Consider the following 12,909-nt stretch of genomic DNA (forward strand, 5'->3'; position numbering starts at 1 on the left):
ATCCATGACTGATTAAAACCTAATAAAACACAATTCTGCCTAAAACCATAAGAATATACACACCTGACTGACTCAAATCTAAATTACATACCTCACTGACCGATTAAAAACTAAACGTATATAAATTGCACCACACTGCATATAATTTCGCCATTTTGGCTTTAATGATGCACAAAAATGGGAGTAAATGATTGTCTTTTGGCAAAAATATTTGTGTGTATGTACTTTATTCTTATACAAATAATGAATTCAAACAAGAATGAATACTAACATTCCTACTGTGATTTTTATATCTTCTAATCAACAGAAAATATCAGACAAATATTAACACAGCAGTTTAATTAAAGTTCTGTAAATCTCTGTAATATAAGACTTTTCTTTATCTTGTCTATAATTATTTACATGTATTTTTATATAATCAACAAAAAGATATTATACACTGTTCGCAGTTTTAAAAGCATTTGGACAACAAGGCGTTCATTCACTTTCAGCCAAATTAAAACCATCAAAATTCAAAACCAGCTTCTGCCTTAAAATAACCAACAGTTTGATCATTTCTGATTACACTGCAATAACTTATACCATGTCAGTATAATGTAGATTCTTACTTCTACACAAACGGTACTTTAGCAAGAACAATATAATATTGAAATGTCATATTATATATATCTAAAAGTACAAACAAACTTGAAAAGGTCCTAAAGTGACCTGAAATTACACTTCATTCATTTTAGGTCACATTAGGACAAGCAGTGGTTGAACAATTTCTACCTGAACTTTGCACTTTGGTGACAGACCAAAAAAAACACTTGAGCTAGTGAAACATTACAAACATATCAACAAACCGTTGGATGAGAAAATGTACGATTCTACATTTTTCTGTAGTGCATTTTTAAACATTCTATAAACCCAATCAATCAATGATCATTTCAGCAGACGGAGACTGTGAGCTTTGTAAACACTATCACAGTCTTAAAGGACCATGAAACACATTAAATGCTTTGATAGAAATATTTCTTATGCATTTGATACAGCCAGTGCTATATTTTCCAGTTCTGCATGAACCCAGTGACAAGTGACCGATTGTGAGCCTCTCTAACGTTGTAGGTTAACATGTGTAGTTGTGCTGAGTTATGACAGAGCCTCGGGTAGACTAGTTGATGATCTAATGTATGTGATGACAGGTATAACTCCTTTGGCGACGGTATTTGGAAGAGGTTTTAGCAGAATGCACAGATAAGGAGGTTGGAGAGCCTAAAGATTGAGATGACGTGAGAGCAAAATATCACTAGCAGTGTGTGAATGTGGAAAACTTTTAAACCGTTAAAACAGTCAGAGATAAATGTTTAAATTAATCTCCACAAGAATACACTGCAACATTCAACATGGATATTTTCTTAAAAATCTGGCTTTGTTCTTATTCAGAATACAGGGAGTAATGAGAATTTGGGTCTCTGCCTCAGTCTGTTAATGAGAGGTTTAGTAACATTTTAAACAAAATATAGATAGTAGTAAAGCTGGAGGAAAAGCAGAGTTCTGTTTGTAAAAGGTTTTTCTTCAACGGAAGATCTGGATGAGAAACTGGACATTTTGTTTCTTCACACACACACACACACACACACACAAATATGAGCTGCCTGATGCACCATGGTGCAACACTGGCATTAAAGCCCCAGTACTCTTTGGGTTTCACACATTCTGGTGTGAACTGATGATCTTCAGCATTGTGTTGTGTCTTCAGCTCTTCCTTTGCTGTTGTGAAAAGCTTTCAAGGTCAGACCACTGTTAAAACAATGGCAAATGAAGCAGAGATAATGCGGATGAAACAATAGCAGAGATAAAAATTTGGGGTCATAAAAATTGCCTTAAGCAGTCTTTTCAACAACGTGGATAAAGTAACAAGGAGCTTCTCCTTGTCCAGGAGTATAGGGCTTGAAATCACCAAAAACCTTCTGCTTGCACTTTCCAAAGAACGCTGCCTTCAGTAGCTCCTTGAAGCTCTCCAGCCGATGCGGGTAATACGACAAGCGGAATTTACTGTAATACAGACAGGAAATTAGGTTCTCCTTATATTATATTATATTTATGTTTTATATATATTTATATTATAAGTAATGTGCTACTAGAAAAACAGAGTTAAATCATTATTCAGCACGCAAAAGTAGAACGTTTAACCGTAATTCCTAATTAAATTGCAGTTATGGTAAAGATAAATATTCTGATTTAAAAGTACACATGGGGAAAATATCATTCCAAAGTGCAACAGTATAAATCAGGACCGCTCTCTGAAAGCAGAAGCTTTCAAAAACGCAGAATAGCCTGGAGCTGTTGTGTTGTACATCCAACCTTTTCAAAGGACAAACTGAAGAGGATGTAAAGGGGATAGACTGAAATTTTGTTTACATTTTTCTTATTATAAAAATAATTTTGAGCCCTTTTTGGCCAATATGGTTTGGCACTGGACCGCATGTTCCTTAGTTGCTCGAATCTCATAAAACAGTACACTTGCTCATTGTGCTGATTATCTAGAACACAAGGCATTTCCACAGCGCTCCACGCACCATTTGTTCAGCAATCCCTGCTCCATGAACAGGTGTTGGCATGGAGGATGTGATGGTGTTGCATCACTGAACATAAATCTGAACTCTGAGATGGTCACAAGGAATACAGAGGAATTAGGCAACCTTTTCTGAAGGTGTATAAATCGTTTACTAATCTGTAAATGATACTGTCTGCTATCAAGTTCCAGAGGCACACACGGATACAGAGTTTTTGCAATAATAATAATAATAATAATAATAATAATAATAATAATATGGTACACTCTGAATCAGATCCTTCGCTTTACTGTAGTACCTTGTTTCAGGTGCCTTCTGTGATCCATCAGGCTGTGGGATCTCCAGTGTGTAGTCCAGTGTCACCATGGTGGGTTTGTTGTTCACCCAGAGTACAGATGTGTCGATGTCTTGTTTCAAATCACTCTAGAGAGCAAACACCAGTTTTGGACAGTGAAGGTTGTGTAGTAACTTCTGGAATGTTGAAAATTAAAATCTCACAACCCCTGAACAGCTCCAGGCTTGGATTCAGGTCTGTCTTTGGATGAGAGCATAATCTCTGATAAATCCACTGAATCCAGCAGTTACACTAACTCATGCTAGACAGGTCTGTAACCAGAGGCATTATGGCTGCTTTGTGACAGTCAGTGGTGATGGTGTAACCAAGTTTTCCAAAAGAGGAAAGGCGTATGGATTTTATGCTTTTTGGCTTCTCAATAATTTGACATGCTGTGTTTTTCTGAATTAATAAAAGAAGCTTGTGAGGGGATCTCTGTTTATAACTATGTGATAACAGGAGGTACTGTAACTTTACATACAGCATTTGGTAGACACCATTATCCAGAGCATCTTACATTTTACCTCATTTATACAAGTGAGCAATTGAGAGTTAAGGGCCTTGCTCAGGGGCCCAGCAGTGGCAGCTTGGTTGGATACAGCTTTCAGTGGCTCCCCCCCCCCAAGAAGGTTACCACACCCACCCAGTAGGCTACCACATCCCACCACTAGATTACCACACCCACCCAGTAGGCTACCACATCCCACCAGTAGATTACCACACTCACCCAGTAGGCTACCACATCCCACCAGCAGGCTACTACATCCCCCCAGGAGGCTACCATTTTCTGCCCAATAGGCTACCACATCCCTCTAGTAGGCTACAACATCCCCCCCAGGAGGCTACCATATTCTGCCCAGTAGGCTACCACATCCCACCCAGTAGGCTACCACATCCCCCTCCCCAGTAGGCTACCACATCCCCCTCCCCAGTAGGCTACCACATCCCCCTCCCCAGTAGGCTACCACATCCCGCCCAGTAGGCTACCACATCCCGCCCAGTAGGCTACCACATCCCGCCCAGTAGGCTACCACATCCCGCCCAGTAGGCTACCACATCCCGCCCAGTAGGCTACCACATCCCACCCAGTAGGCTACCACATCCCACCCAGTAGGCTACCACATCCCGCCCAGTAGGCTACCACATCCCACCCAGTAGGCTACCACATCCCACCCAGTAGGCTACCACATCCCACCCAGTAGGCTACCACATCCCCCTCCCCAGTAGGCTACCACATAGGCCTATCTTGAGGAATTCACTATAACCTCCTTTCTTTGACTTGTTTTCTGAAAGATGTTTATTTCCATATTCTTGGACCCAAGGCCACAGAGGCTTGTCGGAGTTTGTTCCTTCTTCACGTTACTCACATATGCCGATTCGAGCAGTCTAACAAAGGATGGCAGGATAAATAGTTTGTGTCCAATAATACTTTGCTACATCCCCACAGATCTAACCATAGATAACACCCAGAATTTGAAAGTGTACAAGTTTAGGCAAACGTTCATTTTTGAACACTGGGATACCTGGTAATAAATGTTCTTGCCCCGAGGAGCTTTGCCTGTTTCGAGGATGTAGTCGTAGTTCCTGTGATCGATGATCAGGATTCCTCCAGGTTTCACCATGCTGGCTATGTTCTGCAGCGCCAGCTTCTGATCACTCTGATCCCCTGGGAGATATTCAAAATCAGTCAATACATCTATAACCATTAATGAGCTCCAGTAAACATTAATACACACACTTTACCTTTAAAATCTGGTAAATGAGCAAATGAGTTCCCCAGGCAGATAACCGCATCGAATCCGTTTCCAGGCTTCTGAATTTCTTCGGGTAGCATAAGCCAGTTAGCCTCTTCAATCTCTGAGAAAAAGATGAACCACAGAGGAATAATCAGTCCAAAATAAACACATCAGCATCATTTACAAGACTGCACGTTGCTCCATGCTACATTAGGATCATTTTCTTACCCCAGTTATCAAACGCTGGCTCTTTCCTCCTCTCCCATCTCTCCTTGAGTGCATGCTTCAGCATCTTATCGCTGGCATCTACACTGACCACCTTGAACCCTTCCTCCAGAAGCATGATTGAGTCCACACTGTAAAAAGAAGACGGATATGCAATTTTACTGTCAACATGACAGAGTCCCAACAGGTTTCTGAAGTTCGGTATATTGGTACATTGTGCCAGTGTACATGAAGATGGACCAAGTTAGTGTCACAAACCCAGAGTTGATTAGGTTATTTTTTCTCTAGCAGCACAATTGTTTCTTCTTAAACAACAATTATATTCTTGGTCAACAATTACAATAAATTATTTTAGGTTTGTATTATTATTATTATTATTATTCATTCATTCATTCATTCATTCATTCATTCATTTTCTACCGCTTTATCCGAACTACCTCGGGTCACGGGGAGCCTGTGCCCATCCCAGGCGCCATCGGGCATCAAGGCAGGATACACCCTGGACGGAATGCCAACCCATCGCAGGGCGCACACACACACTCCCATTCACTCACGCAATCACACACTACGGACAATTTTCCAGAGATGCCAATCAACCTACCATGCATGTCTTTGGACCGGGGGAGGAAACCGGAGTACCCGGAGGAAACCCCCGAGGCACGGGGAGAACATGCAAACTCCGCACACACAAGGCGGAGGCAGGAATCGAACCCCGACCCTGGAGGTGTGAGGCGAATGTGCTACCCACTAAGCCACCGTGCCCCCCTATTATTATTATTATTATTATTATTATTATTATTATTATTATTACTACTACTACTACTACTACTACTACTACTACTACTACTACTACTACTACTCCTCTAGTCCAGCAATGACATTTAATATCCACAAAAAACTGGTTTTCACCGGTTTTTAATTATTACTATAGAAACAATAATGTATTAGAGTGAACAAATTAATGTCCATCTGTGATTTGCCTTGTATCTAGAAATCCTGACAAAGTTGCATTTAAAGAAAATTATAGAAAATCATATAGAATAATGGACCTAAAAACAATGCAAAATATCGTATGGAATGTTGTTGTACATTATGTTTTTTTTGTCAAGGAACTTTGTGCATCTGTGGACTGGGAATGTAGGAATTCCACAACAGTGATAACCGAGTCGTCCCACACATATAAACAGTCAACTTAGTTAAATTCAACAAACAAATTCAATGCTGTGCAAAACCAAGTGCTTTCTTACTCATACCTCCAATTCGGTAAAGAACGGAAAAAAACAGCCACCTTGTATTACATCATACTTTTCCGTTACCTATCAGTAAAACCTTGAATATTGAACCAGTTGCGATATTTTAGTTAAATAATGATCGACTGACCCTAAGAATGGTTCAACATGCAAAGTCTCAGACATACACTGAACTGAATGTTCTGAGTAGGCATACAGAGCATGATTCCTGCTTAAACATGTCGTAAGCTCAAGTTTTATCCAGTGTTTATTAAACTTTTAGTTGAACGTTGACAGGAAATTTTCAAATTTCATTTAAGAAGCAAAGAATTCTCTATTTACTGTATGAGACACAAGGAAAGTGAAGATATACTGAAGTGTCAAAACAAGTATGATGCATGTGGAATATTGCAGTATATCATTTGTACATACCTAGCGATCAGCAGCGCCTCATGACCAGGCATTTCAGTGGGCAGTTCTATCACACTTGACTTATGCTATTGGTTTCTACAGTATATAGTGACTTTTCCCTGTGATGAAACCCCCAAAGCCATCCTACATTCATCTACTATACACTTAAGCAGCTCATCTGAGCAGATTTCGACATCCAAATTTGTTAAAATGTGTTTGAGGTAACATCATTAACCGGCTTTTACAGGTTTCAGCAAAAAAGCTTGAAAATTTGGACATCTGAAAAATGTAGATGTTTCTTTTTTTTTCCAGCCATGTATATTGAGTGAGCTGAATGTATATCAGATATTTTTTGTCCGTGCCATAATCCCGCATTTTTTCTGCCAATATCTGTAATATTTCTTACAATAACATCGGTCTGTGCATAATAGCCATTAGCCACACTCTCTGAAATATGGCAGTGAAAAACAAGCAAAGAGTTTTTTTAACATCCCAATCTGGCAACCCTTAAGTCATTAACTGTCCTGTTGCATGGGCCTGTGGAGCTGTGAATGAGAGCTTTGTGAAGATTAATATTTGTTAAATGGTTGATATAACTGACTTATTCCCCATGGGTGAGCCACCAGTGCTAGTGACATATATCTGAATAAAGAGGAAAATAAATGTACAACGTGAAATGTACACTGTACATGTAGAAACCATGGGTGTCTAATCTTATCTGTAAAAGGGCAAGTGTAGGTGCAGGATTGTTTAAATCAGCTGTTCTTGGCTTTCAGGTGTTGCTTCTGCTTGGTTGGGGTGAAAACCTGCATCGACACCAGGCCTTTTTGGAAAGAAATCTCACAAACGACTCTATGTAATAAACTCAGCTCTAAATATTGTTAATGCTATTCTTCATAAAGAAACTGTACCAGTAGTGTGAATGAGAGATTCATATGAGTATGAATATAAGAAGTGGCTTGCGTGCTGAATAAAAACAGTGTGTGTTTAACGGTGTGTGTGAGTGTGAGTTCAAGTGTATGTGTACATTGCCATACAAACAGCTGCTGTATGTGAGTAACTGTATAACTGCAAGTTATTATTAGGTCAGGTTAGTGTGTCACTGTTTCACTGCAAGAGAGGGTAAAGCTCAAAGCCTGAGCTGTTGCAAGATCTATACAACGATTTCATCTTCAGACTGAAAAACATTCCTTCAGATTATTTTTGGATAAGGGTCATGAGTGAGACACTTCTCTTCCTTATACCTGCTGAAAAATGCAGACGGTGTAAGGCTTTTAAATCGCCTTCCACACTCTGTAGAGCAGACTAAGCAAAGTGTGTTTCTGTCGATATTATGCACAGTAGACATAGCTTCTCTGTAGATTTGCTGGGAAAAAAGTGAAAGCAAAAGCACTCACTAAACCAGATAAAACACATTTTCATATCGGCCTTCAAATCAGACAAAAAACATACATACTTAAGACATACTTTTGTGCATAAGCTAAACTAAAAGAGAGTATTTGGCTTTGCTCGATTGAATACTGACAGGCAATATTGTAGAAAAACTAAATATTGTCACAAAAACACTAAAATCTAATACAGCAGGCCACATGGGCACCAGTAGGCATTTATTTTTCGTAATGCTTATCCTAAGGAGGAGGATGATGAACACAGAGGATGATGAAGAACCCAGAGTCTATTCCAGGGAACTCAAAGCAGGAGACTCCATAAACACACACACATTCACCACTATGGACAGTTTAGAGATGCTAAATCAGCCTAAAATGCATACCAATGTACTGTGGTAAGAAACCAGAGTACCAGTAACAAACCCCCAACGCACTGGGAGACGTGCTAACCACTAAGCAACTAATCTGCCTTGGCTGACCGTATTAATGCACTCGTTTTAACTCGGTTTATCTTTCTATAGTAACTAAAAACACACAAATATGTATAGAAGAATATAAATGTGTGCACATAATGACAAGATGAAGACTATGATGAAATTTATTTCATCTCCAGTGTCAGCGCTTCCTCAAAATCAGAAGTAAAGCTACTTTAAGTTAAGTTTTCAGTTAAGGAAAAGTCTGAGTGTGTCACAGAGTTGCTTTTTTTCTTTTAGTCAAAGTAAAGAATAAACCAACTTGTTTCATTAAATGTCAATTTATAATCCAAAATCAAGGTCCTAAAGCATCTGTAGCGAGGTGTGTTAAAAGTTAGCAGTGAAGCAAAATAACGTTGACATTAATTAGCATTTTCCAGACATCTATGGTTTATTCCACTTCATTATTTTCATTATCTTCATAATTTAATAAATGCGTAACAATACATCACCTTTATCTATACTATATAAGAACACCTGCACTCTTAGATCATGAAATTGCAGTATAAAGGTCTTCTGAAATCCCACAGCATATCCGAGCTCCTGGCCTTAACTGTGAGAGATGCCATAAAACATGCAGGCATTGAATCTGTACCAAACCTTTTTACAACTGTTGTTGTAACTTTTGTTGCCATCTTGGCCAGGTCGGCCTTGTAAAAGTAAATTAATCCCGATGATTTTAAGTTAATAAACTTATTTTATGATGACACTTATTTTAGAGGGGGGACACGGTGGCTTGGTGGGTAGCATGTTCGCCTCACACCTCCAGGGTCGGGGTTCGATTCCCGCCTCCGCCTTGTGTGTGTGGAGTTTGCATGTTCTCCCCGTGCCTCGGGGGTTTCCTCCGGGTACTCTGGTTTCCTCCCCCAGTCCAAAGACATGCATGGTAGGTTGATTGGCATCTCTGGAAAAATTGTCCGTAGTGTCTGATTGCGTGAGTGAATGAGAGTGTGTGTGTGTACCCTGCGATGGGTTGGCACTCCGTCCAGGGTGTATCCTGCCTTGATGCCCGATGACGCCTGAGATAGGCACAGGCTCCCCATGACCCGAGGTAGTTCGGATAAAGCGATAGAGAGTGAGTGAGACTTATTTTAGAAAGACACTTTTTTTGTTCTTTTCTAATCTATCAATCAGCACCGCTGAATCGGGGTCAGAGAAGATCACTGATTGCTCACACATTCACGCTAAAGCAACAGCAATATCGATGAGTATACTGTACAGTAAGTGTAAGCTGCTTGACTGCATGGCTGACGAGACTATTTCTGAACTACGCAGCCAACAGAGAGCTGCCAACTGTCACCTCAGTCTCAAAAGACTTTCCCAAGACTGTCCCAACAGCAGTTTTAGGACGTCCTGTAGTAACTCTAACCACGGGAAGCTTCATATGAACGATCTTCAATCAATCCTGAAGGAAAGACAGCGTCAGTGTCGATGTTCATGTCTTTAAAAGCAGTAGCAGCTGGTGGTGATATTAAATTGGAAGCTAAAATCTAATAATAGCCAATAATCTATCAATATCTTGACAAAAAAAAATTATTAGTGTTGCTTAATACATCAAGTCATAAAAAAATCTCTTTGAGGACATAATGTTGCATTAAAGAATGATGTATTCCCAGACACACCCTCCCAAAACCTATACACACTCACACACACAGATAGAATAATATCGACTGCCTTGATTTTGTTTTCTCTCGCGGTTTTGTCATCTGTCCTTTTTTGTACTCATAGCCAATCAAAGTCCTAATTTATACTGCAAACTCTACAAATGTTACCGCAAAAATCTTCATACAGGTCCTCCATGTACAGTAGTTCCCTTTGCATAATATCTAGAATAACTTTTCCACACATCTTAACTAGCTGGTAGTTACACACATGGCACACACTGCCAGTTCCAGGCAAAAGAATAACTGGCAAAGGATTAGCCAATCAATGCACAGGTTCAGTACAGATTGTGTTTGTTCATTGACAGATTATAACAGAGTGAAATAAAAGTGTCATTCTGAAACTTATCTGCCATAATGACATGCTGTAACAATGCTGTAGTGAAAATAACTATGATAAAATAATATTTTATAATGAGTACAGTAGTTTATATATTGAATTATGAAATTAAATATTTTACTCCTTTATAATATATTTATTACAATGATACAATCTAACACTGCATTTATTCATTTATTATTTAAATAAGAGACATATTTATTCCTTTAATTTTTAATAATACATAATTCTGTATTTGTACTCATCATGTGAGAAGTTCGAGATACCGGTCTGTTCGAAGGATTTCTTCAGGTTATTATGAAATAGATTCAGTCAAAACTCTGTCACCTCTGTCTACCGATGTTAGAGATAAAATGCAGCACAAGTCAATAAACCGATGGCTGAGCCTTAAATGACTCCCTGTTGGGAGAGAAATTACATAACGCTACATATAACAAGTGAGCCAAACTCCGGTCATGTATGTCTGGACTCCTGGACAGTTTGTGTATTTTCCTATTTAGTGTTATATCAGTGGTTCTTAAAACCTGGAGCTGGACAATGCACACATTGTAATGTTTAACTTGTTTGAACACACCCATGTAGGTTAATTTGATCAATTACATTATACATTATACATTATCTTCACACCCGCATGTAATCCTTCCTCAGTCTGTTGCCACAAATTTGGAAGCAAAACATTATATAGAATGTCTTTGTATGCTATATCGTTACAAATTGCCTTCATTGTAACTAAGCTCAAACATGATTCAGCATGACAATACCCCTGTGACAATGCCCCAGCTGCACAAATAGGTGCTGGTTCCTGTTCGAAGAACCGGTTTGCTATTTCCATGGGCTAGAGAGCCAGCACAGAGCCAAGTCTTACGTCACTGAATACAACGTTACACAGAGACGTTAGCAAAGCACCAAAGGCACAATTCACCAAAGCTGCAATGGAAGAACTTGAGTCCTGGTCTCAACCAAACTGAACACCTTTGGCATGAAGTTGAGTAAAGACTGCACCACAGGCCTCCTCGCTTGCCATCAGTGACTGAACTTATTAATGCTCTTATGGATGAATGAGCACATCCAGCTCATGATCCAAATTCTAACGGAAAGCCTTCCTGCAGAATGGAGATTGTTATGAAAGCAAACAGGGTGGAACTTCATCTGGAACAGCAGACATCAGGCAAACATTTGGCAGTATAGTGTATGTATAGTGTACAGTAAAAGTGAAAGCAACGAGGTATGCAGGCGCTGGATAAAAAAATAGACCAGAGCAGGATTTTCTGGTCCTTTAGTATAGAACCTACACTTTTCAGTGGTTAAGTCTCTGTGCAACTGATCATGAGATTGCAAGTCTACTGTCAGGTCCAACAGCAAGTCTGTAAACCTGTCTGCTCCAGGACTGCTGTATAATGACTTTTACCCCAATGCTCTCATCCAAACTTTTCCCAAAGTTGAGATATGCAAAAAAGAAATAATTTTACTGTATATGTTACACCAAAGGCTTTCTTGTTTCCTTCTTCACTATTGCTTTATAGATTTTCTTCTATACTTGGACAGTTGTTGTTAATGCAATGCGGTAGTATTTTTAATCATGTTTAATCAACAACATGCAAAGCAAGCACAAGATATTAAAATCCTCATGACACCTGAGCAAGACAACACAACGAGGGTCAGGATCAGGGAAATGTAGTGGTGTGTGTGTGTGTGTGTGTGTGTGTGTGTGTGTGTGTGTGTGTGTGTGTGCGTGTGTGTGTGTGTGTGTGTGTGTGTGTGTGTGTGCGTGAGAGAGTGTATGAGTGTATGTGTATGTGTGTGTATGTGTGTATGTGTATGAGTGTATGTGTGCGTATGTGTGCGAGTGTGTGTGTGTGTGTGTGTATATGTATATGTGTGAGGATTTACCCCGTGCCACAGGCTACATCCAGCACCATGTTACAGCCCTGTAGTTTGAGCAGAGACACCACCCAGCTGCGGTACTCCTCTGTGCGGCTCTTGGTGTCTCCGATGTACAGCTGCCACACTTTGGCCGCTTTACCGTCGGCGTACTGATCCGGCAGGCCGACAGCGGCCACACCGAGAGAGCGTGTGCGGTAAATACTGTCCACCATCCTGTCTTTTATACCACGTGATACACTATAATGAGGAATGAGCTATATTCAGACAACGTGCCTGTTATCTTTCTCTCTCAACGTGGCGTGTGTACTGACCATGCACAACCAGGCTGTTATTATTTATATACGGAAGCAAACTAACAGGAAGAACTTTAAACCAATCAGATACTAGTGTTCCTTCACGCCTACATTTTTATTGGTCAAAGCTGTAGTGACGTTGTCAAGAGAACGAAGCTCCGCCTTATTTGCTGTTTCATCACATTTTGAGACAGCTGTAGACCACACCAGTTATTAGACCAGTAAACAGTGTAAACTCCATTTGGAATTTTATTCCCTCACATATTTTTTTCCAACTTGGGTGGCATTCAGTTTTTCCTTAGTTGCAATTATGATATTAACAAAATACCAGTAAAACTAGCTTAGTTTCATCCAGGCTTTTCTTTCATGGTCATTGA

At 39.7% G+C, this 12,909-nt stretch overlaps 1 protein-coding gene across 1 annotated transcript; it reads right to left on the reverse strand.

The window, feature by feature from the left end:
- Positions 1-142: 142 nt before the first annotated feature.
- Positions 143-12,565, reverse strand: gnmt (glycine N-methyltransferase). Its single transcript, XM_027172491.2, has 6 exons — positions 12,246-12,565; positions 4,857-4,984; positions 4,636-4,749; positions 4,416-4,558; positions 2,857-2,981; positions 143-2,037 (listed from the first exon to the last, which is right to left on the reverse strand). Exons 1-6 carry the CDS (start codon positions 12,449-12,451, stop codon positions 1,866-1,868), a joined length of 888 nt encoding a protein of 295 aa, XP_027028292.1. The 5' UTR covers positions 12,452-12,565; the 3' UTR covers positions 143-1,865.
- Between the last annotated feature and the right edge of the window lie 344 nt (positions 12,566-12,909).

The sequence above is a fragment of the Tachysurus fulvidraco genome, chromosome 12 (assembly GCF_022655615.1).
Source record: "Tachysurus fulvidraco isolate hzauxx_2018 chromosome 12, HZAU_PFXX_2.0, whole genome shotgun sequence".
NCBI classification, from domain to species: Eukaryota; Metazoa; Chordata; class Actinopteri; order Siluriformes; family Bagridae; genus Tachysurus; species Tachysurus fulvidraco.

Bases quoted from the DNA above. Each gene is read 5' to 3' on its own strand.
- gnmt (XM_027172491.2), bottom strand. From the start codon at position 12,451: ATGGTGGACAGTATTTACCGCACACGCTCTCTCGGTGTGGCCGCTGTC. The intron at 4,750-4,856 runs GTAAGAAAATGA...TCTTTTTCTCAG, and splicing joins GCCAGCGTTTGATAACTGGG to AGATTGAAGAGGCTAACTGG. The intron at 2,982-4,415 runs GTATCCCAGTGT...TTTGCTCTCTAG, and splicing joins GCAAGAACATTTATTACCAG to AGTGATTTGAAACAAGACAT.